Raw genomic sequence first — 27,596 nt, forward strand, 5'->3', positions numbered from 1 at the left:
CCAACCTGGAACAAATGGCTCGATTAGTTCAGAGTTTGATGAAAGTCCACCTTTCGAAAAAAAAATTTTGTTGTGATTGGTTAGCTGTCCCAATACGATATTGCCATATCAGTTTGAGCCGAATTTAGTTGCCGAGAATATTGAACAAGAGGGGGGCAAAATCACATTTGTGACCCTGGACCACAAAACCAGTCTTAAGTGTCAGTTATTCGAAACTGAGATTTATACATCATCTGAAAGCTGAATAAATAAGCTTTTCATTGATGTATGGTTTATTAAGATCAGACAATTTTGGCCGAGATGCAACTATTTGAAAATCTGAAAACTGAGGGTGCAAAATCATCTAAATACTGAGAAACATATTACTAATCAAAAATTAAGATTTGATATATTTACAGTAGGAAATTTACTAAATATCTTCATGGAACATGATCTTTACTTAATATCCTAATGATTTTTGGCATATAAGAAAAATCGATAATTTTGACCCATACAGTGTTTTTTTGGCTATTGCTTTATTTGACTATTGATTCTGTGGTCCAGGCTCACATTTTAGATACAGTGTCAACAACCGCTTAAAAATAATACATATTACCACTGCACTTATCTGTACTTAGTAAATTATGTTTATTGTTCTTTAATTCTAACATTATCACACTTGCAGTGAAGCTGTTATACAGTTGAATTCATTTTTCAGAATGTTTCATAATTGAAGTGTAAATTATGCAGATAAAATTTTTGTCCAGTATTGTACTTTCAGCAATTTACATATAAAAAAACAACTGTGTTTCTTCGACATGACGAAAACCTGACGCTACAGCAACTTCTTCGTTTTCTATTATGCACTAACTCTGCAGCAGCACTTCTTCATCGTCGTTTTGTCTGACTATGACCTCGTCCCTCCCCACCCCCCAAACATTTGATTTATTCAAATTATTTTTGATATTCTAATTGGCTGCTTTGTGACATCACAATACCCGGAAAACAACGCTGTAGTCCAAATGAGTCATTTGTTGTAGTTCTTGAAAAGGGATTTTTTTTTAAACAAAATATCTCCCTTTGGAGTGGACTTTGTAACTTTGTAGATTACACCTTTAAAACAACACAAGTGTAATGAAGGCTGTTTAAAAAGATTGACAACAAAATCACACTGTGCTCACGTTGTGCTGGACAAAAAAAGACACCTTGTGCTGTACAGATATGATGGCTTCTTTAATACTGAGCTTCTTGTTGCCAAAATAATAAAAAAAGTCAAAGAATGAAGAACAATTCAGGACAATTGAATATGATTATATTTAATTCAGTGCCAAATAGTATCACCAAAAAGGTTTAGTCCAAAGTAAAATTGTGTCTAGTGGGGCGGGGCCAAGAGCCGTGCAAATAGAGCGAGGCTGGTGATGCAAGTGGTAATGAGCATCACCTGCAATTTTTTCATATTCTGAACCATCCAGAAAGACAGGAAATTTCTCAAGTTAGCTTTTTGGGAGCTGAATCGATTCAGTGCATGGTGGGAAGTCTGTAAGCCCAGCTTTTGTGTCTCATGGCAGTGGCTTTACCTGTGGTATCATTAGGCCTGCTTCATATGAGAATGATCTAGAGGTGGATCAACAGTTGAAGATTTTGACAGATGCCTCATCAGTCGATTGAGATGCAGTTTACGAAGGTTGTCCATTCTACAAAGTCTGGAAGGGCAGTCATTTCACATGACGCATGCATTTTCTGAAGATGATGTCTGCCTCTCTAGCTGTTTCTTTCCAGGCGTTTGAGATAGTCTCTTACATTAGCTGCCAAAGTGGTATGCATTTGTAACCCATGTGGAAGTTAGCACAGTGTATTCTTCTTTAGGCTCAGAACAAGCTTCTGTCTCTGAGCAACAGAGAAAATCTTCTCTCGAGGGACAGGTTGAGGGTGGAGGATATAGGCTACTTCCTCAGACTAATGATCCAATGTGGTAAAGTTGCTGTGCATAAGGCAACTAACAGCTACTCTAAGTGTTGGTGCATTTGTTTGTTTTTTGTTTAAATGTGGGTTTTCAGTGAGTTTCAGGTGCAGAAATTTATGCTTTGTGATAATAGAGAGAAGAAAATAGAGGACAAACTGATATTTTGAGTTTGTGCTTGCATGAATCACCTCAGGAACACTTGGCAAGGATTAAATATCCCCTGTAGTTTATTCTGCAGTAGTTAAAAAGGGAAAGTGTGTTCTGAAGACGCCACACTATGTCTCCAGTATGTTTGGAAAGCACTGACTGGACTGTTGTTATGGACTCCGTTGGTCCCGTGTCATTGATTGATAAGAGAAATTAAAGTGCTTCTATATGCCATGTCAAATACTGCCTTTCATGCAGTGTGTAATGTAGCTGTATGTGAATGTAAACGATCAGCAAAGTTGTAAAGTCTAAAGTGCACAATAAGGCCTCGTTTACAGTTAAATGTGACCTTATTCAGATTTTTTGCTCATATGTGACACAGATCAGATCTGTTCTATGACAGTGTAAACAGGAAAACAATGCATGCATTCAGTTATTTTGAGATCAGTTTTTTAGGACTCATTCATATGTGGAAATAAATCTGATCTAAATTAGATGTGTGCCAATGCGACTGCCATGTAAACAGGAAGATCAGATTTTCTGAGGCACTGCGTTCTGTACTTTATTAAAACTGTGACAGTTTGGTAATTCTCCGAGGTTTAACGAAGTCATATGTGACCCGTGCTGGCAAAATGACTAAATTCGAACAGGCTATTTTGACCTACAGGCAAAAAAAATAAAATAATTATTTGTACATTTTCTCCACTCACTTCTCGCGCTGACTGTCATCCGAAGTGCGTGCAAATAACAGCGCTTCTGACGGCATGCGATCCCAATAAATACACCAGAATTACAGTATTTCTGAATTCACGCAAACATAATCTGCTCTGTCTTAAGTGAACGCTTGGGGAACTGTTGGGGGAAAACATCTGATGTGTAACATTATATCAGATCCATGCATTACAGTATAGGACATCTGTATCATTATCATAATGTTAATCTACCAAAAGAAAGACTGCATCACTCGCTGCACTTCACTGAGCGGCTTTTGTAGTTTTAATTAATTTATTTGTAATGAACACACAAGTTATTTTTACATTTGGTTGTTTTTTTGTACATGAATGCTTTAGTTTAGATATAAAATAATAAAGGTAATGCATTTTTTGTTTCTTTCTAGGCTACTTGTACTGTTTTTTTGTGTGCATCTGTTCTTATTTATAATAGCAAAAATAAAATAAAAAAATAGCTGTATTGTGATTATTAATATAGTAATTAATAATAAGAAAATACGGAGGACTTCACTATCGACTTCAAATGGGTGACTCATTTTTTGTCCGATTCCAACAAATCATAAATCATTTTTAAGGTTTTTTAATGGAGAATTTCATTTTTCCTCTAATTTTTTTTCTTAATTGCTCATTTTGACTCGTTTTGTCAGCACAAGTCCTATTATTCTCATTAGGAAGCACATGTGGAGGCGGTAAATGACAGTATGCACGCATGCACGATGTATGGCGGTATGGCAAGTGTAAACACATGAATCGGATATGGGTCACAATCATAGACTGTATAAAAACATGGACGTAGTGTCCGTGACGTCACCCGTAGACTCCTGAAGTGTGTTTTTGAAGCCTAAAGTGTGTAGCGCGGGCCGTCGCCATCTTGCTAGCGCGTCACCGCGTGACTCTCCCGGACAATCAAAAATGGGCAAAAAGGTGGGAGCTAGTTGCTGTAGCCACACCCACCTAGCGCGACGGCAGTGTCAGCAGCCGCAATCCACCTGTCACTCAAGTGGCTACGCCCTTAATTATGCAGAACTTTAAGTCTTAATATAATTTAAACGGATGAGTTATAAAAAAATCCACCCCCCTCATAGTTGTCATGAAGGGCAAAATTAGCTATTTAGACCAAAATCATTTTTTGCAGCAGGCTGTAAACATGTTTTTTCCTGCTGTAAAGTTGGGCATTTTAACATGGGGAGTCTATGGGACTGACTCCCTTTTGCAGCCAGCCTCAAGCGGCCAGTCGATGAATTGCAGTTTTAGTCACTTCCTTATTGGCCTCACGAGAGAGAGCGGGAGGTTGGCGCTCGGTCACAATTGAAAGAACTTGTAAACAGACATCCAAAAACATCTGATATAGGCAACTAATTAGAATTTGGCATCAAGACCTGCAGTGTAAACGAAGCCTGCATATAAGTTATTGTCTCACAAAATAAAGAATCGACTCTCTACGGCCTAAACGAGTCATTAGTAATTCGAATCCCACTTCTCTTACAGGGTTACACATTTGCATAATTCCCATGTTCGGCGACGGCAGCGAACAACATGACCCCGCCCACAAACACATCCATTTTTACTGATTTGGGTTTAAAAAAAAATCTCGGAGGTCAATGTGGGATTCACTATAAAAATTGTTTTTAAACATTGTAAAAGCAGTAGGACTTCAGTGGCTGATAAAAAAGAGTGCCTGCCATGTTAAATCAATCCACAATGAACCACTGGATGTTCTGATGCTCAGTGCACTGTAGAACTTACCAGATGGCAAAAGTTAATCGAGAAGATGGCTTGGATGGGAGGGATCCAGAGTGATTTTCACTGCTGCCAAAAATATCTCTTATCCAAGCTTGGCACTGCTTGTGGCATCCCCAGCTGGAAGTGTGAAAGCTTTGGGTCTTGCCTTTTGAACAGAGATCCTTGATTGATTCTTGTCTTTCATTTCAAATAACTGAGATAATTTTAAACGGAAAAGCCCTCTCTAATTGAAGACTCTATGATTTTAAAGTGGTGGGTATTTACATCATGACGTAGAGAGATGACTACTCTGTTGGTTCAGTGCTGGCATTTGTCAAGAGTTCAAGGTGTATGTGGGATCTTATGTTGGCCTTTTAAAAGCATTGGGAATTTATAGGCCTCAGTGGTGGACAGTAACAAACATTTTTTTACTTTGATACTGTGCTTAAGTACATTTTTCAAGTATTTGTACTTGGAATTTAATTTATTTATTTGTGGGAGAAACGTATACTTCAGTACATTCTAAGCAAAATATCATACTTATTACACTTATTTCATAAAAAAAAAAAAAAAAAAAAAAACCTTGTAAGTCCAACATATGAAATTCCACATTCGTGTATGACCGTCTCTACAGGTTAGACCTTAGGTAAAAATGAAACATCAAAAAAAAAAAGAAACAAGTAAATGAATTCCTGTTGATCTTCCTCCCTTCCTTAAGCAGTTTCAAATGAGTTTCAAACTAGTATGTTTTCTTCTAGTGTTCTTCTTAAAGTTTTATCAATTTTGCCTGCAGATGCCGCAGTTGTATGTTTTTTTTTTTTTTCTAAAAATGCAATATTTATGCAGGTGTGTGTGTGTGTGTGTGTATATATATATATATATATAATACACACACATACATATTTTTTTTATTTGCTGTATATCCATGTTGTAAAAATATTTTAAAAATTATATTTTTTTTTATTTGCTTTATTTCCTTTAGGCAGGAGAGCAGCTGAACAGCTCTGTGGCTGCACTTAAGGCAGAAAAGGATAGGCTAACACAGTTTATAAGTAAGAAAGATGTCGATCTCTCCTCCCTGATGAAGGAAGCTCAGCTGAAAGAGTATTCTTTACAGCAGGAACGTGACCGAACCATCAAGGAGCTGGGAGAATTACAAGGCAAACTCAAAGAGAAGGTATGGACGGATCAAATTCTCTAAACAGAAGTGGGTAAAAGGCATGAAATAAATGTCTTTTTTTAAATTTGAGCTATATTTTTGTATTTTGTATTATACTAATGAAGCCGTAGATTGATTGTAATGTGCCAAATTTACTTATTTGTTTTTAAAATAAAACAATTATCCAAGTCATTATATTTTATTGAGCTGAATAATGACCACTAGTGACTGCCAACTCAAAACATCCTAGCATTGCGTTAGCAATCATCCAGACACCCTTGAAACCACCTAGCAACCACCTATAATACCATGGCAACCACATTTATCTACTTGTCAAATAGTGATGAAAAAAAATGTCCCAATGTTGATTTTTTATTTAACCACTCTTAATTGACAAATCAAACAACAGCAGTTTATTCTGCCCATGCTTTTTTGACCATATGGTGGCTGTCCTGATAGAATATGCCAAAGCATTTCAGACGTACAATTTCAGAATTGCGGCCTTGTTTCTAAAGGTACACAACTCTCATCATGGACTATTATAGCAAATCAGACAGAAACACTGCATGAGTCAGTGAATCGGACCAGTGGTTCTTTAGTTTCATAGAGCCAATTTCATGTTTTGTTGTATTCTATTGTCACCGAGTGGCAATGTAAGTTTCATTTACGAACATCAGTGCGTTCATAAATAATATTTTTCTGCAAAATTCAAAATAGTGACACCCAAAACGATCGATATGGGAAAACTGCATATCGATCAACTTGGCATGCCACACTGAATCTGTCAAGTCTCCAAATTTTCAGTAATTCATTTCAGTTTAGATACAGGTATGGTTGCAGCCTTTGCTAAAGGATGTGATATATTGCAGTATTATTATTACTGTTCATTTTAATAAACTTGACTTTTGAAGTTCCTGAAAATTGACATCCCTATTTTGGGACCACTCTAGCTTTATACCCATATACCAGCATTGTGATCAAGTACCTTTGTTCACAATGTGTTTGTAGTTAACTCACGAAGAGCAGCTGCAGCAGAAGTTGCTGGATGAGCAGTTTGCACTGCTGCAGGCAACAGTCACTGAGGCTGAGAACATCATTCAGGATGCTGTTGCTACACTAGATGACCCCTTGCACATCAGCTCTTCCAGCTCCCCAGGTAGTGCCCCCCATCAAAATAAAAGTTCAACAATTATTAACTTTGTGAATGATCTGCATGATTTTAGTTAAATATTCTCAACTTGACTGTCACTAGATTACCTTATTAGCCGAGCAGAGGCTACGCTCAACTCCATTGATAAGCTGCAAGTGGGCCACTCTGAGTATGTGAAGAAAATGAGGGGTATGTTGTCTCTTTCTCCATCTCTCCTTCAGCATTTTGTTTGTGTGCATGTTCTTTTTATGCTTGTATGTGATTTCTTGTTTCCTTTGTTTTTGGTTCAGATGCTGGGAGTCTCGTAAGGGCTCTTACTAAGTTTTCACATCTTACTGCTGACACAATAATCAGTGGAAGTGCGACGGCACACATGGCCCATACTGACGACGCTGACCGTAAGAGCACACACTTACATATGCACAAACCCATAGATTGTTTTGTTATATGCAGATTATGTGCTTTTTTTGGATGAATCTCACAAAAAACATCAAGAACATATTCAGGTGACATTTCACTCCAAAATCTAAATAATTTTTTTTTACATTTTATTTTATAAATAAATATAATTCATATTAATTAATATATTGTTTAAAATGATATGGTTCGAAGTGACCGATTGAAAGGGAACTAATGTTCCTCTTAATGGTAAAATTATCTACTATTTTATAAAATGTAGTAATTAATATTCATCAGGAAATGAGGGTAACCATACCTAACCAAGACGTTTTTGCATACAGTCACATTGATGATATCAAGTTGTTGGGTTTTTTCGCCCCACAGTATTAGATTGATATTTCTGGTCTTTGTATCAATATTATAATTCATGTACATGTTTATTCATATAATGTCCTGCACAATATGGATTTAATTATGTTTCTGTAAGGCACTGAGATGTATTGAATCATGTTGGATGTATCCTATTGTATTTTGCCACATTTTGCCACAGGTCTGACGAGCTTTATTTTCTTTATGAGTGTCGGTGGTTTTTTTTTTTTATCAGGGTGAAATGTGAACCTGAACATATTTTCATGAAATTCCCTCTCATAGAACTACCTAAGGAGTATATTTTTGTATTTGTATCAGCATATGTTTTTATTCATTTCTTTCTATAGGTTTGACAGAGCACTGTAAAACTTGTGCCACCCAGAGCCTGCAGTATCTTAGGAATCTTAAATCAAAAGCATCTCTAAAGGGGGCTGATCCTACCTCAATTCAAGCAGCAGTGCAGAAGATTCTTAGAATAGGACAGGTGAGGTGCAAGAAGACGCACAAGCTCCATTCCAAAACTTGCTGTCTACTATGTAGTTTGCTGTTTTGCTTTGTTGCTTTTATTTTTTTTTTTTTCATATACATATTTAATTGTTCATAAAATTAATATATTATTTTACTCCAATTATTCTGGGTTTCTCTCTCTTTCTCTCTCACTCTCTTTTTCCCCTCTCTGTCTGGGATTATTTATTTATTTTGTTTTCTTGTGCAGGATCTGAGGCCAAAAGGGTTAGATGTTGGTAAGGATGAGCTGGGTGACGTGGTGGATAAAGAAATGGCTGCTACCTCTGCTGCTATTGAGGAGGCTGTCAGGAGAATTGATGTGAGTATAAAGGGTACAAAGTTCATTATTAGACACAGAAAAGCAGCTGGTAAAACCTTCCTGTATTATGACAACTTTTTATTGAAGCATATTGTGTAGCTTTTATATTAAATTGAAACTTCAAAGCATAGACATATTCTCAAATCTCTGCCGTAAAGTCCCAGTGAAGTTTCAAGTATTTTGTCACTGATTAAATTTGTCAAGTCTCTTAAGGCCAAGCTTACGTTCAATTAAGTCTTACATTCCATTCTTTTCTTCTAAGTTCATGTTAAGAATGAAATCCCTTTTGGTAATAGTTATCAATTTACTGCTGTAAAACTAAATTACAAAACATTTAATTTAAAATTTACTTGTTCATTAAATCATAAAATTATATATTAGCCCGGAGGGATGCCAGATTGGAAATAGGTCGGTAGCTTTTTAAAAGTTTCGATTCTTAAGTCAGGGGTAACAGCAGTCATTTTTACTGCAGCTGGAATAACACCATTTCCTATTATTTTAGCAACTGCTGGATACAGATGCTCAAAACAATCCTGTATGTGGGGGGGGGGGGGAAGTAGTAGTTTTCATACCTCAAACCATTAACAATTAAAGCAAGGTCAAGTTGCACAAAATTTGAAACTGCAGTACCAAAAAATTTGGATATACTGGAATAAGAGGTAGTAGGAGAAGACGGCAACGTTTAGACATTAGCAATTTTTGTAGGCTGTAAACGTACTACCACTTATTAGCTTTGAGCCATGCAACAGTGTCCTATAGCCGCTTCCACTCTGCGAGGTGATCTGTGTCTGCCCTCATGGTCCTGTATTAGTCAGGCTTAACCCTCTGAGGTCTAAGGGTATTTTTGGGGCCTGGAGAAGTTTTGTCATGCCCTGACATTTGTGCTTTTTTCAGTTGCTTATAAACATCTAAATGGATAAAGTCTAATCTCACTGTAATCAGCACAAACTGGGCTATAATAATATGTGAGCAGCATGTATGTTCATGATTGTGTTTTTTGAGAAAAATTTTTTTTATGCGTGGTTAGTGAAAAACTAAAAATGTTAAACCACTTGAATAAGGCCATAAAACACATACAGAACATTGGTTCCCGGGACTTTTGAGAACTGGAGCTTGTAGCCTAGAATTTTTATTTCTAAACAATGTGAAAATCATCTTGTTTACTCGCTCACAGAAAACAATATATTGATTTACATTTTCTAAGACACTTTTTGTTGGTAAAAGTCATATGCGAGTAGGCGTCAACTACCATGAATATCATTGTGATTTACACCTGAGAAGACAAAGGCCTGCATAATGAGGCATTCAGTCAGGTTTGTGACTGAGAGGGAAGAGTTACATTAAAAAAAGAATGATAGGACAAAATAAATGTATAGATTTTATGTTTGTAGTTTATTTGGAATATATTTAATTATCTCACAACATAATTTAGTATCCACTTGCAAGTGCAGTTAAACAGTTTATTAGGAACAATCAAAGCTGACTTTCAAAGCTGTATTTTTATTTTTATTTTCAACTATCTGATTTTCTACAAACAAAAAAAACATTTATTGTTGTTATTATTATTATTATTAATGTTGAAAAGAGCTGAGAATATTTTTTTCAGGTTTTTTTGGGATAAATTGAAGGAACAGCATTGTTTATTACATTTGTTACAGTTACATTTATTTGTTACATTTATATTATTTACATCAAGCTTTTGATTGGTATAACATCAGAATCAGAATGAGCTTTAATGCCAGGTATGTTTATACATACAAGGAATTTGTTTTCATGACAGAAGCTCCGCAGTGCAACGGAATGACAGCGACAGAACAATAAACATAATAAAAGAATAAAAAATACAAATAAGTAGGTAAGGAATGACAATATACATTCCTTACCTACAGTAGTGGTGTATATTGTTATTGAAACTTCATAATGTTTCACTTGATTATACAAGAATAAGTCAGGAATTAAAGTTTAACTAAAAAAAAGTCTAACTAGTAACATGTTTACACGTTATGTGAAAACTAGTACAAGTATATAGATAAATAAAAGACTTACTCATGTTTATGATCTCTGCTGAATAAAGCACTTCATTCTTTTTTTCTGAGGAAATTCAAATCTCAAATCCTGAGGCTCCAGAAAACACACCTTGTTTGTTATCTTTATTTTATAAATGTACAAAGTTTTGTTATTATGTCTTTATACAAAAAAGTAGACCCTTTACAAATTTGATGGATGTATTGCTCTTATCTGTACGATCAAAACTGAAAGTGTAATTTAAGTTCTTTTCGGAGTTATCAGGAGAAGATGCCTCATTACGCGTATACTCTGCTACACTATTAAGTTCGCCCCAGCATCCCCCCAAGTTCAGAGGCATCTGGTTCACTTCAGGCAAGACTGTCTTGCATGCAGAAATCGCAGTCCTACTGGCAAAGGACACGATAGAGCCGGTTCCTTCAGCAGATATGTAATCCCTTCTCCCTGAAGGAGGGTATGGACACATCATGTCCCGTCGCCACAATTGCTGTACCACTGCTAAGCTGCCGTGCAAGCTGCCATGCAATAATGTGGATTGGTCTCTCTAGTGAGATCCCAATTTGTCATCACTGATGTGAAGACTCTGTTCCCTCCTACAGTGAACGAGAGTTACATACGTAACCGAGACGTTTTTTGTGACTTTAGTGTGCCTTGAATCCAGGACTTGGACTTAAATTTCCCTCTATGATGGACCGGACCTAATTAATCCTACAAGATACCTTCCCAAACTGTTATGATTAAACAATGTTTAACAATTGTCCACTAGCATTGTGAGTTTTAAACTATCTGGATTGCAAAACAAGGTTAAATTAGACTTTATTATAGAAAATTTTGTCAAATCTATATTATACTCTGTTGTGATTATTTTGACAAACATTGCAATTGGTTTTTGGACTGATAAACAGTTAACATTCTTATTTAACACATGCTTGAACTTGAACACTTAAAAAAAAAAAAAATGTCATGAAACACTCAGTAGAAAGAAAGAAAGAAAAAAAAGATTTTCAGTCCTGGAAATATCATAGAAATGTATTAACTATAAATAATTCCATGATTTTTACTGGACTTTAATGATTTTAGCATTTTCTATGTATTATTCTGTCCCCTTTTTTCCTTCATAATAAATATCTTTGCTTTTGCTATTGTTTTGATCTTGGTTTTAATTGTTTGGCTGTATAGGAAATGATGAATCAGACCAGGAAGGACACAACAGGAGTGAAACTGGAGGTCAATGAGAGGTCAGTGTTTTTGTAGGCCAGTAACCAGTTGATTTAAAAAAAAAAAAAAAACAATTGTTAATTTTAAATTGTCACTCATTTAATATTCTGAATACATTCGTGCTTTCATTCATATGCATTTTGTCTTCTAATGTTTTTTCTTCAAGAATCCTAAATAGCTGCACTGACCTTATGAAGGTAAGATTAAAACTTCAGAGGCAATTAATGTAATTATAGATGACTGAATTTAACATTTGGTACTCTGTTTACTTCAGTGGTATGTTTATTTAGTGAATATAAAAAAAATACTTTATCTGTGTTAGGCTATATTTTATTTTAAAACTTTGTAGCTTTATTTGTCTTTGTTACATTGCAATTACAGTGAGTACTGCGTAATATATAAAATATATATAAATGATTGTTAATATCCTGCAGGCCATTCGTCTTTTGGTGTTGGCATCCACAGACCTGCAGAAGGAGATTGTGGAGAGTGGAAGGGTAAATTGTTATCCTTTTTCATTCTTGTTTTATCTTTGTTATCTTTAGTAACCTTAATTTGTACTTTTAAAGTCAGTTTGAATGTGTATTAGTCTGTTTCTAATATGCATTTTTCTAAATTTCTAAATACATATCTACATAGTTTTATTTGAATTGAGTAACGTTAACTGAGTGATACCTCAACATGCATTGCTGGTGTTTATCTTTCAAGGGAGCAGCTTCAGTGAGAGAGTTTTATGCTCGTAACTCTCGCTGGACAGAGGGTCTTATTTCTGCCTCCAAAGCTGTAGGATGGGGTGCAACACAGATGGTGTATGTATCTTTGCTACTGTTTACCAGCGTCATTCTGCCTTGAGTGGTCTAAAATTTGTTAAGTGGAACTTTCCACGGTTTTGATCTTCTAAAAAAAGTAAAAAATATAATAAGAATGTTATTTGTAATCTGCTTTAGAAAGTTGTTTTTGTTTCAAAGAGCCAGGACCATCTTGAACTAAAGCTTCAATAAACAACCGTTTATTTGTTGTATGCTGTGCCCCATAAATGGCCACTGTCCTTAAACCAAATAAAATAAAATAAAAAGTGGTTTTGCAAGTTGTGTATTTAACACAAATACCACTTGCATAGTGCTACTATAGCAGCAACACTACCCATTTTATTTCTTGCTGACCAGCAACCATTCGGCAGATGTTTCAGCCACCAGAGTATCTTTTCAGGGATGCATCATTCCAGTTGTGCGTTGTGACAAAAGTTTTCATTTTCGTATGTTTTAAGATTTGCCAATTTAAACATTTCAATCAATTTCAAACCATTCAAGTAAAGAAAAGGTGAAAAAAGGTGAAAAAAAACCTTATTGCTTTTCATTTATTTACTTTTTAGTGAGTCTAGTAGTTTGTGCTGTGGCATCAAAATTTTAATTTAATATCTGTGAAATTATCATAACCTTCAATTAGACATTAATATAATAACATTTATTCGTATTTTCAAAAACTATTTCAAAAACATTTGTGTTTGAGTGCAAAATTTGCATATCAACTTGAGGGAGTGCATTGGTAGTTTTTGTTGTTATTAATGAATCTATGCTTTCCCTTTGTAACAGTGATTCTGCTGATAAAGTGGTGTTGCACACTGGGAAGTATGAGGAGCTGATCGTCTGCTCTCACGAGATTGCTGCTAGCACTGCACAGCTTGTTGCAGCCTCTAAGGTTTTACTTCTATATCAAAATACGGATACCTGACTGCACAAGACTGCATTAATTTAATAAAATCTTAACCTGTTGGGTGTGTTTCATTCAATTCAGATGTCATTTTATGAATTGAAAAGGTGTCTATTTACAGCCCTAATATATACACCACCAGTCAAAAGTTTGGACACACCTTGTCCTCAAGTGTTTTATTTTTATTATCTTCAACATTAATAATAAAGACAATCAAACTACGAGAAAAAAAAAAGTTAAACAACCCAGAATTAGTTTTGTTAACACTTTAGTATAAGGACCACTCTCACTATTAATTATTTGCTTATTAGCATGCGTATTACTAGCATATTTGCTATTTAATAGTACTTATAAAGCACATATTCTGCATGACCATATTCTTTAACCTTAATCCTAACCAATACCTAAAGTTAGCAACTACCCCTTACTAAGCAGTGATTAGGAGTGAGGCAAAAGTCATCTTTAACAGTTAATTAATAGCAAGAATTTGATCCTAAAACAAAGTGTGATCTTTTGTTTTTATATTTTAAATTGTTCAAAGTGGCATTCTCTTATCAGATTCACAAGGTAGTCATCTGGAATGGTCTTCAATTCACAGGTGTGGCTTGTCAAGAGTGAATTTTTGAAAACTTGCCTTCTTAATTTTTTTCTTTAGACCATCAATTCTCTTGTGCTGAAAATAAAGTGGGTATAGAGTCAATAGCCCTATTAGTGCTCTTACAACTACTGTAATATGGCAAGAAACACTCAGTTGTGTAGAGAGTAAAGATAATCAAAAACATAAAACATATTCTGGGTTGTTTAACAAATTTTTTAAAAATATTTGTGTGTGTGTATATAAATATATATATATATATATATATATATATATATATAGTGTTTTAGTCTGTAGTTTATCCTAAAGTAATAATAATATTATAAATAACAAAAGAGGGTCTTGAAAACATGCACACATACAAAATACATCTCTCGACACTTCCTTCTGACTGCTGTAATTCAGCTCAAATTTTTTCTTCTTGTGCATAGTTCTAGTAATGAAATTTCCCCAAATTGGAACACATTATTATTATTATTATTATTATTATTATTATTTTCTGCAGTCTCCCATGTACCTAATATACATTTAGCCTACTGTAGTAAATGTTCGCATTCCAAATTAGGATATGTACAAATGGTCCATAATGATCTATACTGCATTGTCCTAACCAGTAAATGCATCACAAAATGTGACAATTGTGTTGCAGTCTGGAAACCTGCAAACTGTTTCATGTAACATTTTGTAATATTCGTTTGTTTTATCTCTGTACTGTATTTAAATGTATTTACTTTATACAAATTTTATTGTTATTTAAATGTTTTAAAGCCTAATGTTTGCCTTTCCAATTACAGGTGAAAGCTGACCGTGGCAGTAAGAAGCTTGGCGTTCTTCAGCATGCCTCACGCCATGTTAATGAGATGGCTGCTAACGTAGTGGCTTCCACCAAGACCGGGCAGGGCCAGGTCGAGGATAAGGGTCAGTGTGATGAGACAGGGGCTTTTGGGTCATGCTTCCTTGTGTTTTTCTTCAATAAGAAATTTATAGTGATGCTATTTATTCACAAAATAACCTTTTTTATTTATTTATTTATTTATTTTTTATTTATTTTTTTGCATATCAAGGCACCATGGACTTCTCTGGCATGTCTCTAATTAAGCTCAGAAAAGAAGAAATGGAGTCACAGGTTTGTTTATTTTTTTTTTATTTTTTGTCACATGCATAATGAAATTGTAAAGTTTATGTGTATGTGCACAAATAACTTGACACCTTTTTTTTTTTTTTGGATTCGGGGAACTAATCAACTGAGTTATGTGTATGCTTGGTTTAAAAGATGGGTCTTTAGTCTAGATTTAAACTGACAGAGTGTTTGCTCTAAGACGATTTTTGCTAAAAAAAATTACTAATTTAATGTTTTGTATAATTCGGTATCGATAATTATTGAAAACATTTTATAACCTTAAACACAGAGCAGTTGAAAAAAGGTTTCAATTTAACCACTGTATTTTTAATTGACCTAGTTTATTAAAACAAACAACAACTTTAGTTTTAAGTCAAACACAGAATAAAATTTGTATTATATTTTATATGCAAATTAATTAAGTGTCAAGGAAACATTTGGCCTGTCTGCTGAGGCCACAGGAGGGCGCAATGAGCAAAATAATAAACCTCATTAAACTGTTTATTTAATGCAATGAAATATGGTTGTCTATAAAAAAAAGTGCATAACATCTTAACTAATATAAATATATAAATCAAATATAATTTTATAAATTGCATAATTACGAACAAAACAGCATCATGTATTTATGCATAGCTTAATAAAATGGATGTATAGTCCATAGATGGTTTTGGTATTCTGGGTATTATCAGTTGGCCAAGAATTGTATTACTGCAGTGAACGTGATCGTCTAAAGTTCTGAGGAGCAAGTCCATTCAAAGCCTTACAAATAATGAGCAAAAGTTTACAGTATCAAGTAATCAACCAAATTTTTACCTGATAACCTGGTTCTAGTAAGCACTCCAGCTGCTCCAACGTGGACCACATTTTGCTTTTTGACACTGAGAATATGTGCTTTAACTTAAAAATATTTAGTGGAAGGATGCCATTTTTAAAAAAACAGTCCCTTCAGGATCTCGTGGGACTTTTTTAATATTTTTGCGACTTAAAATGACTGATTTTGTGGTGGCTTTTCTCAAAATTTGAGGCAATATTTGCTGCATTTCTGTTGGTGTTTTGCAGTAAAAAAAATATAAAAAATACCACAGACAACATTGTTCTTTTTAATTACCTTTCTGACCTCCATAACCATTAGGCTCTGAAATGTATAAAAAGAGAACTAGGGATGTGCCTGAATAATGAATCCAAATCGGAAAGGCACAGAAAACGAATAACTTGTTCTACGGAGTCACTAGGTGTTAATCCGCTTGCTAGTGGTACATTACGGTACATAAAAATTCAATTACCACATAAAAAGAGTAAGGAGACATGACTGATAGGACAGTGGCTAATGATGTGTTAGTGTGTTATGCTTAATCCAGGTTAAAGAGATAGGTCTTTAATCTAGATTTAAACTTCAAGAGTGTGTCTGTCTTCCAAACAATGTTAGGTTATTCCAGAGTTTTGGCGCTAAATAGGAAAAGGATCTGCCACCCGCAGTTGATTTTAAAAATTCTAGGTATTATCAAATTACAAGAGTTTTGAGAACGCAGAGGACATCGAGGAATATAATGCAATTAGAGCTTATTAAAATACTGAGGTGCTAAACCACTCAGGGCTTTAAAGTAATAAGCAAGATTTTAAAATCTACATGATGTTTAATAGGGAGCCAATGCAGTGTTGATAGAACCGGGCTAATGTCGTCATACTTACTGGTTCTTGTAAGAATTCTAATTGCTGCTTTTTGGTATAGCTGGAGTTTGTTTATTAAGCGTGGAGAGCAACCACCCAATAAAGCATTACAGTAATCTAACCTTGAGGTCATGAACGCATGGATTAACATTTCTACATTTGACATTGAGAGCATAGGTTGTAATTTAGATAGATTTTTGAGATGGAAAAATGCTATTTTACAAATGTTAGCAATATTTCCTTTGAAAGCCACATTTCTATCAAGTAGCACACCTAGGTTCCTAACTGATGACGTAGAATTGACAAAGCAGCCATCAAGTCATAGACATATTCTAGGTTAATACATGCAGAGTTTGTAGGTCCTATACTTAACACCTCTGTTTTATTCAGAATTTAGCAGTAAGAAATTACTCCATCCAGGTTTTTATATCAACTATGGATTCTGTGAATTTTTTAAATTGGTATGTTTCTCAGGGCTGCGAAGAAATATAGAGCTGAGTATTATCAGCATAACAGTGAAAGCTAACAGAGTGCTTCCTGATGATATCTCCCAGTGGTAACATGTAAAGCGTGAAAAGTAACGGCCCTAGTAATGAGCCTTGAGGTTCTCCATACTGCACTTGTGATCGATATGATGCCTCTTAATTTACTGCAATGAATTGATGACAGTCAGATAAGTATGATTTGAACCACGGTAATGCACTTCCATTAATGCCAGAAAGTTTTCTAGTCTATTAAAGAGAATTTTGTGGTCAATAGTAACAAACAGAGCACTCGGATCCAATAGCACTAATAGAGAGATACAACCATGATCAGATGATAAGAGCAGGTCATTTGTAACTCTAAGGAGAGCAGTCTCAGTACTATGATACGGTCTAAATCCTGACTGGAAATACTCACAGATAACATTTTTCTCTAAGAAGGAATATCATTGTGAGGATACTACCTTTTTTAGTATTTTGCACAGAAAAGGAAGATTTAAAATCGGTCTGTAATTAACTAGTTTTTCGGGGTCTAGTTGTGTTTTTTTGATGAGAGGCTTAATAACAGCCAGTTTACAGGTAAGTGTATTGTCACACCCCTAGTGTCTATGAACATGATGGCTCATAGTTTTCCATGTGTATGATGAAGCTTTTACTCTTCAGGTCAATCATATATTAATTTAAAAAATTCACTTTGAATAAAGAAAGCGCTAACTTTGCCATAGTTTCTTTTCAAGTTGCCAAAGCCATTGCATTCTTTGTATGTGCTGCACTTTATTTGTACCATATAGATTTATTAGATTAGATTCAACTTTATTGTCATTATGCAGATTACAAGTACAGAGATAATGAAATGCAGTTAGCATCTAACCAGAAGTGCAAGAATATAGTGTTTTATATACATAAAAGTGCGGAGTAAGTGAAGCTATGATATACAGAATGTACAATGGAGTCGCTATATACAGTACTGAGTAGAGTATATACAGAATATAAATAGGAATGCAATGTAGGGATTATATGTACATTATGAACAGAGAAATGTAGGATTATATACACATTATGAACAGCAGCAACGTGAGAACAGTGGTAATAAATACAGTTGGATGAGTGTGCAAAAGTATTGTTAAACAATGTATTCTATGAAAAATAACAGTAGTGCAATGATATTTTTATATAAAGTTTACTGTGCTTTGTACAGTAACAACATTAGACTGTTTACAGTAATAGCTAGAACAGTGTGCAGTCTGTGCAAAATATGAGTAGTGCAAATACATGTATGTAAAGTACTGTGACCAGTGCAGTAAAAGAGCAGGTGCAGGTTAGATTGTGGTGTATTTATTAGTTTATTTATTAGAATTTGAAAGATAAATAACAATGTTGTGATTTCCGATTTTAGTCCTTGAAAATGACAAATTTAGTGCTTAAAGTCCTTAAGTCCTGAAATTTCATTTTGCAGTTTCTTTACGAACCCTGAACAATGTACAGGACTCCCTGAACTAGTCGCATCCAAAGCCGTATTAAATTAAAGTTTTGATGTGTGTCTCTACTTCTGAAACCTTCTCTGTCAGCCTAACTATTTCCCAGCATTTATCACACAGAGAGCTAAACTATACATGTAGCAAGTGCTGCAAACAGCAATAGCAGGAGAAGAAGCCATTACTCGCATTGATTGAAGACTGATTCTGAAAAAATAAATTGGTAATCGATGCAAATATATAAACGCGAATGGAAAGGTGATTGACAAGCTAACCGGCCATCGAATGCTAACGCGTTGATGCACTTGCAAATTTAAATTCAAGGTGAACGGTCAGATAAGTCAGATTAGTTTGATAGATAATATCGGATATATGGTGGGAATTAAGTTTATATTTTATCACTTTATTAATAGCAGCTTCCTGATGCCCACAATTTGTATACAGTATAATTACCCAAATATCTACTTGCGAGAGAAAGCATTGAAATATATATTTTCTTCCCATCTTGTATTTATTCCCTTTAGGGCTTCCGTAGAACACGTTATTAGTTTTCTGTGCCTTCCCGAATTCAGATTCACTATTTGGTCAGATCCCTAAAGAGAACACTAAAAGAAATGAAAAGAGAAACGTACAGTAAGTGTTGTCCTGTTAACCCTTAAGAACTGTATCATATTTAATGCACTAAATTATCAACATAATAAAACTGTTAAAAAAGTGAAACTACAACATGATGAAAATCAGTAGAAAAATCATGTTAAAATGTATGAAATGATTCAATGGTGTTTTGAGGAACATTTATTTGTTAATTTTCCAATCGTAGGACTGCCGAATTGTATACTGTTATAAAAATCCCATTAATTTACATTTTCAGCCATATAAATAAGTGCGCCAAGTTGCTATTTTAGCTCAATTTGTAAAACTTAAAACTTAATAAAATTGAGCTGTTTTTCCCCTCCATATTTTCATTGCATCACTATATGGGCAACAAAAGCCTGATGTATCAAGTATATGATAAATATATGTTTAGGGGAAGTCGTGGCCTAATGGTTAGAGAGTCGGACTCCCAATCGAAAGGTTGTGAGTTCGAGTCCCGGGCCGTCAGGAATTGTGGGTGGGGGGAGTGCATGTACAGTTCTCTCTCCACCTTCAATACCACAACTTAGGTGCCCTTGAGCAAGGCATCGAACCCCCAACTGCTCCCCGGGCGCCGCAGCATAAATGGCTGCCCACTGCTCCGGGTGTGTGCTCACTGTGTGTGTGTGTGTGTGTGTGTGTGTGTGTTCACTGCTCTGTGTGTGTGCATTTCGGATGGGTTAAATGCAGAGCACAAATTCTGGGTATGGGTCACCATACTTGGCTGAATGTCACTTCACTTCACTTCATGTATGAGATAGAAACAGGGAGTAGCAGCCTGCTGTGTTTACAGGGTAACCCATGACACCACTGTATTTCTGCTGTTCCGTGAGTGCCACCTACTGTCAGAGAGTGAATATACACTTTCTTTCAGAGTCAGTGTTGACAAAATGAACCGGATGATAGAAAATAAGTCACTCAGAGTGTGTGCGCTCCTATGTGTGTGTTGGTGTGAATGTGGTGTGGCGCTTTACAGTGTAAAGAGGCAACAGCGCAAACACAAGTTTAGCGATCAATTCGAAGTGGGGTTCGGCTGAATACATGTTGCGATGACAGACGATGCATCTACACCCAAAATCTATGGGAAATCTAGGGCAATTCATAAAAATTGTGAGCTCCTTCAAATTATGTGGAGTTAGTTTGATTTTGCATAAAATTGTGTGATCACAGAATCGCTAAATTATGGAGGGACTGAAAAACTAGAAATGTGACCTTCAAACAGTACATGCAGGGTCCTAACCAGAAGACATGACAGTACATTCATCAAGAGACAATTATATTCGGAGGTCTTAAATTTAAGGATTTCTGGTCAAGTCGTTAAATAATGTGATATTCAATATGTGATACGATATATTGCTTAAAATTTCAAATCTGTTTAAATTATATTTCAAAATATTTAAATATGAAAATTATATAACCAATATATGTTTCATATTCTTTCTTGGAAAAGAAGAATCACTACAACTACAAGTGACCAGCAGTGTTTAAACATTACATAAAAGTAATGTCACAAATCTGAAAATGTAATTGTAATATCATTGTGAACATACAAACAAAGATAATAATGTAACTTTGCTTTTCGTTTAGGCCTATTACTTGCCTTTTACTTAAGAAGTACACTTTAGGTACTTTTTCATATACCACAGCAAAAACTAGAGCCTAAGAAAGTGCAAACATGATTAAAGGCAAGTGAACAGTCAGTAAAAAAATAAAGAAAAAAAAAGTACAAATATACAATTTAGCATAGATAAAATAAACAGTTTTATTCAGGTACAGACATTTTGTAATTAAGTGTAAAATAACACTGCACAGTGTTCACTGTATGAATTAAATTTAGATTAATAGCTGTGTTTTGTTGTTTTATTAACATTAGTGGCATTCAGCAGCACATATTTATAGGCTGTTGTCCCTTTAAGACCGACTGCACGGATCCAGTATAATGATACACATCCGATTACTTTTTCAACAGTTTACATTCATTTAAAACATTAACATATCGTCCAGCCTTTAGTTTAGCATTAGAAAATGACCAGTCATCTGGCTTTTGATAATTGGTTGTAATAATTAGCTTTAGGGAAAGATGTTTAGTTAATTAGTATTACTAATTACACATTTGTATTGGTGAAGTGCCATGTGAGATTGGTCTAATTTATATCTTAAAAAGGCTAGTGTTGATTTACCCCTTGAATAACATCTAGTTGAGCTCCTCTAGAATTCTTAAGATAACCATCTTAACATAGTGACTGTGTTTATGTATTTGGCCCAAATTTGTATTTCGGTAACACTTTATTTTACAGTGTCCTTGTTAAACATACTTACTATTGTAATAACAGTAACTGTATACAAAATGCATGATTATAAACAACTAACCCTAACCTTTAACTACCTAAATATATTGTATATTTACACAGTATCAAGGACGCCTTAAAATAAAGTGTAACCTCAATTTTCATTAGATCTGAATTACCAGCTCTCAGGGAAGAGATAGTTATCACTATCTATGTTATGAAAAGGGTAGTGAGCTTAAGCTGCACATCCTACACTTGGCCACTGTGATTTTGCCAATTAAGACATGTTCCTGGATCAACATCTTTTGTTGATCTTGGATCGACATTGCTTTAAAAAAAAAAAAAATGTAGATCTAAGCCAATCCCTACCCCTAAACCTAACTCTACCCAGAATTTATTCATAAAATCTGAGACAAATAATAGGTGAATAACAAGTGTATAAGCATCTAACTCATGATTGTGAGCCTAACGCTGACATTTCTTGAAAATGTATCCCTAAATTTTGATTGGTTCATTGGAATGAAAGGCTGTTGATCCATGAACATGTTGTAATTGGTGAAATCACGTTCGCCTCCTATACTTCTGACTTGGTCACCAAGCAGCAAAAAGATGATGTGTGCCACAGCTCCAAGAAAAATGTTAAAGCTGGCAAAGAGAAGGGATGTAGGCCAAAAAAACAAACCTCCGCCCTTGATATATCGTACTCTGATTTCCCCGGGCCTTCGTTGTTAAGCTGCACTATTTTCATAACTGGGTAGGACAACCTGCAAGGTGCCCCAGCTCAAGATTATTATTCAAATCAAGGAGACACTTCTGCTATTTCCCAATCTCCAGCCCCCACAATACTGAAACAACATGCTCACTTTATTAGAGCCAAAGAACTACTTTGCGCGTAACCTGTAGCTTCCCTGGGTGATCTCAATGGAGAAACTTTTTTTGTACCCTATTCTTGCTATTGTTGAATTGCTTTTACTTTCCTTAATGATATGATTTTCGCTATGTAATACTAGTTTGCTCCATAATTTGAGTTATGTAAAAGATGAAGCAGCCTGTTTATTCAATAAATAAATTCTCTGACTGAGTGCTTCAGAATTTCACTCTGTTTTCAATTGATCTGAATGGCTGCGCAGCGCATCTGTATTTGACATAACATAAACTCTAGTATGAAAGGCGCATGACTCGCCGTCGCTTTCTCTCACACACACACACAGCGAGAGACAGAGAAGGAATGTCAGTCTGACCAATGGCGATTCAATTGCCAAAGTGTCTGGAAAGGGTTGATATGGGTTACTTTTACATTCTCTTTTTGTACTTTTTAATGTGTGAAAGTTTTGATTGCATAAATACAAAATGTGAGAGAATTAAAAAAAGAAAATCTTTGTGTTCTGAAGATAAATTTATATGGATTATGGGCAAGTAAATAACTACAACCCGAATTCCGGAAAAGTTGGGACGTTTTTTAAATTTTAATAAAATGAAAACTAAAAGACTTTCAAATCACATGAGCCAATATTTTATTCACAATAGAACATAGATAACATAGCAAATGCCCATCTTTACTTCTGAGAGACTCTGCTTCTCTAAGACAAAGCTTTTATAGCTAATCATGTTACAGACCTGATATCAATTAACTTAATTAATCACTAGATGTTCTCCCAGCTGAATCTTTTCAAAACTGCTTGCTTTTTTAGCCATTTGTTGCCCCCGTGCCAACTTTTTTGAGACCTGTAGCAGGCATTAAATTTTAAATGAGCTAATTAAGTGGATAAAAGTGTAAAATTTCTCAGTTTAAACATTTGCTACGTTATCTATGTTCTATTGTGAATAAAATATTGGCTCATGTGATTTGAAATTCCTTTAGTTTTCATTTTATTAAAATTTAAAAAACGTCCCAACTTTTCCGGAATTCGGGTTGTATTTGTAGACTGAACAACTACTTTGTTTTTAGTCAAAGTCAAAGTCACCTTTATTTATATAGCGCTTTAAACAAAATACATTGCGTCAAAGCAACTGAACAACATTCATTAGGAAAACAGTGTCAATAATGCAAAAATGATAGTTAAAGGCAGTTCATCATTGGATTCAGTTATGTCATCTCTGTTCAGTTAAATAGTGTCTGTGCATTTATTTGCAATCAAGTCAACAATATCGCTGTAGATGAAGTGTCCCCAACTAAGCAAGCCAGAGGCGACAGCGGCAAGGAACCGAAACTCCATCGGTGACAGAATGGAGAAAAAAACCTTGGGAGAAACCAGGCTCAGTTGGGGGGCCAGTTCTCCTCTGCTGCAGCCTGGAATTGAACTACTGGTTTCGTCTGGTCAAAGTCAGATTGTGCAGAAGAATCATCTGTTTCCTGTGGTCTTGTCCTGGTGTTCCTCTGAGACAAGGTCTTTACAGGGGATCTGTATCTTGGGCTCTAGTTGTCCTGGTCTCCGCTGTCTTTCAGGGATGTAGAGGTCCTTTCTAGGTGCTGATCCACCATCTGGGCTGGATACGTACTGGATCCGAGTGACTGCAGTGACCCTCTGATCTGGACACAGACTGGATCTGGTGGCCACGGTGACCTCGGAACAAGAGAGAAACAGACAAATATTAGCGTAGATGCCATTCTTCTAATGATGTAGCAAGTACATAGGGTGTTATGGGAAGTGTTTCCGGTTCCGGTTTACCTAATTAATGCAGCCTAAAAATCCTTTAACGGATTTGGATATTAAAAGCATATTAGTATGTTATGTGTAAGCCAGGTTAAAGAGATGGGTTTTTAATCTAGATTTAAACTGCAAGAGTGTGTCTGCCTCCCGAACAATGTTAGGTAGGTTATTCCAGAGTTTGGGCACCAAATAGGAAAAGGATCTGCCGCCCGCAGTTGATTTTGATATTCTAGGTATTATCAAATTGCCTGAGTTTTGAGAACGTAGCGGACGTAGAGGATTATAATGTAAAAGGAGCTCATTCAAATACTGAGGTGCTAAACCATTCAGGGCTTTATAAGTAATAAGCAATATTTTAAAATCTATATGATGTTTGATAGGGAGCCAGTGCAGTGTTGACAGGACCGGGCTAATATGGTCATACTTCCTGGTTCTAGTAAGAACTCTTGCTGCTGCATTTTGGACTAGCTGTAGTTTGTTTACTAAGCGTGCAGAACAACCACCCAATAAAGCATTACAATAATCTAACCTTGAGGTCATAAATGCATGGATTAACATTTCTGCAATTGACATTGAGAGCATAGGCCGTAATTTAGATATATTTTTGAGATGGAAAAATGCAGTTTTACAAATGCTAGAAACGTGGCTTTCTAAGGAAAGATTGCGATCAAATAGCACACCTAGGTTCCTAACTGATGACGAAGAATTGACAGAGCAACCATCAAGTCTTAGACAGTGTTCTAGGTTATTACAAGCGGAGTTTTTAGGTCCTATAATTAACACCTGTTTTTTCAGAATTTAGCAGTAAAAAATTACTCGCCATCCAGTTTTTTATATCGACTATGCAATCCATTAGTTTTTCAAATTGGTGTGTTTCACCGGGCTGCGAAGAAATATAGAGCTGAGTATCATCAGCATAACAGTGAAAGCTAACACCATGTTTCCTGATGATATCTCCCAAGGGTAACATATAAAGCGTGAAGAGTGGCTGGTAGTTATTTACCAGGAAGAGAAGTTGCCAGTAAATTAACTTTTGGATCTTATTTGTGAATAAAGCATAAAATTAATTTTAATTGTTTTTTTTTCTATGTAAACATGCTAGATATGCCTCTTTACATAAAGAAATTTTTAACAAACATCGTTTTTAAAAGCAAAAAGGAATGTGTGATCAACCCCTTGGTCCTTTCACTCTGGAAAAAAAAAAAGAAAGAAAGAGGAAAAAAATTCCAAGGTCATGGTTTTGATTCCCCTTTTTTGGGAATGATTTGGCAATGATGGTGGAAAAGAGGTTTATGTTTTTCATTAAATAACACATTATAATAATATAAAAAAATTCTGCTTTTGAGAAACACTGGCTGACGTTGCTTGAACGTTCTGGAAAAGTGCTTGAATTTAACTTAAAAATCTCTATGAAACTTTATGCAGTAGTTTGGCACATTTATGAATGCTAGAAACCAAGTAGTACTTCTGTGGGTAAACATGATATGATGCATATAATTTAACCTTGGTTTTTATTTCCTCTCCCAGGTGAAGGTTCTAGAGCTAGAATCCATGTTGGAAAATGAGCGTCTGCATTTGGGTGATCTCAGGAAGAAACACTATGAGATAGCAGGTGTCCCTCTAGAGGAGATGGCTCAGGACAATGGCATGGGAGCCTCTTCACATGTGACTGCTGCCCCGTCCTCTCCTAAACCCTCTAAGCCCACTCTAATGAAGAAACCAGCTCTTGCACAAAAACCCAACATCCCACCCAAAAGCACGGTAACATTTTCTTTTCTTTTTCTCTTTTCCGTCTGTTATCATCTGTTTGAGCTTACATATTAAGGTGTTTTCATATGTTGCATGGAGATGTCACTAATGGCATGGTTTGACTTTTATAGCTATAGGTGAAATAAAAATAAATAAATAAAACATGATTTTTAGTAGTCATTTTGCAATAAAGCAAAACTATTTGTAAAATCATTACAGGCATCCTAATTTTTGGTATATTTGTACATCTATGAAGGAGTTGATTTGCATTACACTTCCAATCACGGCCAAATTATTTCAGTAAATTCAAAGAGCCGCCCGCACAGCCCACCATGGCAAAAGAGCCCCAAAAATCCAATAGGATAAAGCTTATTTTTTCTTCTGATATTTCAAAAGTGTAATATCTCTGGAAAGCGTGCTCTTTTTTTTGCCACTCTCATTAATACACACTGAGACATTTGAACATGTTGACAACCTTATTGTAAACAGTACCCTGCTGGTATTCTTATTTGATATCACTAAATAGTTTTGCCATTTAAAAGCTTTATTGCTTCACTGCTATATGTACCAACTAATGGTTTCTGTAGAGATGATACTGCCCAACACTTATAGCCAGGGCAGACACAGGTAATAACACATACAACACACAGTCACATTTGTTATTCCAAAATTCTTTAGAAACAGCCCAGTCATGTTTGTAGATTTGTAAGGGTTCAAAGTTGTCAGAAAAGTTTTCTGATACCAAAAACCTTATAATTAGTTAACAAAACTGTATTAACTAAAAATCTTATATCCGCCTGAGAGGTTTACATAGAGGTAGCTGTGAAATAGTGTGAAGCAAGAGTGCTAACAAAAATGTGATTCATATTTTTATAATATATCATCTACTAAAGCTGTCCTTTTCTTACAGTTGAGGTGAGCCCATCTGGATGAAGATTTCTGAAGACTTGTTGAATCTCAAAACATCATCAACCCTTGTTAATATTTTTTTTTTGTTCTATGTCTGGTCACTCAAATGTTTTTTCATATCTTCTGTGTAAGACCTTTGCCTTTTTTCTATTTGAGAGTGCCTTAGAGGCTACAAAATTTAAAAATTGTATCTTAGATGTAGAGCTCTAGTACTGGGTGTCCATAATTTAAGTACAATTTCAAATAATTTCATTTTTAAATTACAGATATTTTGCTTTAATTACATTACACATAGTACGTAATACGGCAAATAATGAATAACGTCTGGCTTAAGGAAACGAAAATTCTAACTTAAACACCTACATTTTTGCAAAACTCCAAAAACATGTATCTACAGAAAAGTTAAACCAGTTTTATTTATTTTTACACAAATTATGATTACGGGGCAGATTATTGATCAGTAAAATCTCATTTGTGCAGTTCCTTGCACAATACTATGTTATTCGATTAAAAAAAAAAAAAAAAATAAACAAACCTTTTAAAATAGTACCATAGTTAATAATTAGGTGACCTTGGTGAACATTATTGTAATGGATTTTTCCTGTTCATTCACAAACATTATTTT

At 35.1% G+C, this 27,596-nt stretch overlaps 1 protein-coding gene across 1 annotated transcript in view; it reads left to right on the top strand.

The window, feature by feature from the left end:
• Positions 1 to 27,231, top strand: part of hip1rb (huntingtin interacting protein 1 related b) — a 70,086-nt gene extending 42,855 nt beyond the window's left edge. Inside the window, exons 18-32 of the mRNA XM_059545859.1 lie at positions 5,525 to 5,719; positions 6,710 to 6,857; positions 6,954 to 7,040; positions 7,142 to 7,249; positions 7,967 to 8,103; positions 8,335 to 8,445; positions 11,650 to 11,708; positions 11,855 to 11,885; positions 12,123 to 12,185; positions 12,397 to 12,497; positions 13,281 to 13,386; positions 14,788 to 14,911; positions 15,058 to 15,119; positions 25,841 to 26,074; positions 26,973 to 27,231. Of these exons, the coding sequence (XP_059401842.1) occupies positions 5,525 to 5,719; positions 6,710 to 6,857; positions 6,954 to 7,040; positions 7,142 to 7,249; positions 7,967 to 8,103; positions 8,335 to 8,445; positions 11,650 to 11,708; positions 11,855 to 11,885; positions 12,123 to 12,185; positions 12,397 to 12,497; positions 13,281 to 13,386; positions 14,788 to 14,911; positions 15,058 to 15,119; positions 25,841 to 26,074; positions 26,973 to 26,981 (1,575 nt within the window). The 3' untranslated portion in view covers positions 26,982 to 27,231. The remainder of the gene's footprint in view (positions 1 to 5,524; positions 5,720 to 6,709; positions 6,858 to 6,953; positions 7,041 to 7,141; positions 7,250 to 7,966; positions 8,104 to 8,334; positions 8,446 to 11,649; positions 11,709 to 11,854; positions 11,886 to 12,122; positions 12,186 to 12,396; positions 12,498 to 13,280; positions 13,387 to 14,787; positions 14,912 to 15,057; positions 15,120 to 25,840; positions 26,075 to 26,972) is intronic.
• Positions 27,232 to 27,596: the final 365 nt, after the last annotated feature.

This window comes from Carassius carassius, chromosome 4 (assembly GCF_963082965.1).
Source record: "Carassius carassius chromosome 4, fCarCar2.1, whole genome shotgun sequence".
Lineage (NCBI taxonomy): Eukaryota > Metazoa > Chordata > Actinopteri > Cypriniformes > Cyprinidae > Carassius > Carassius carassius.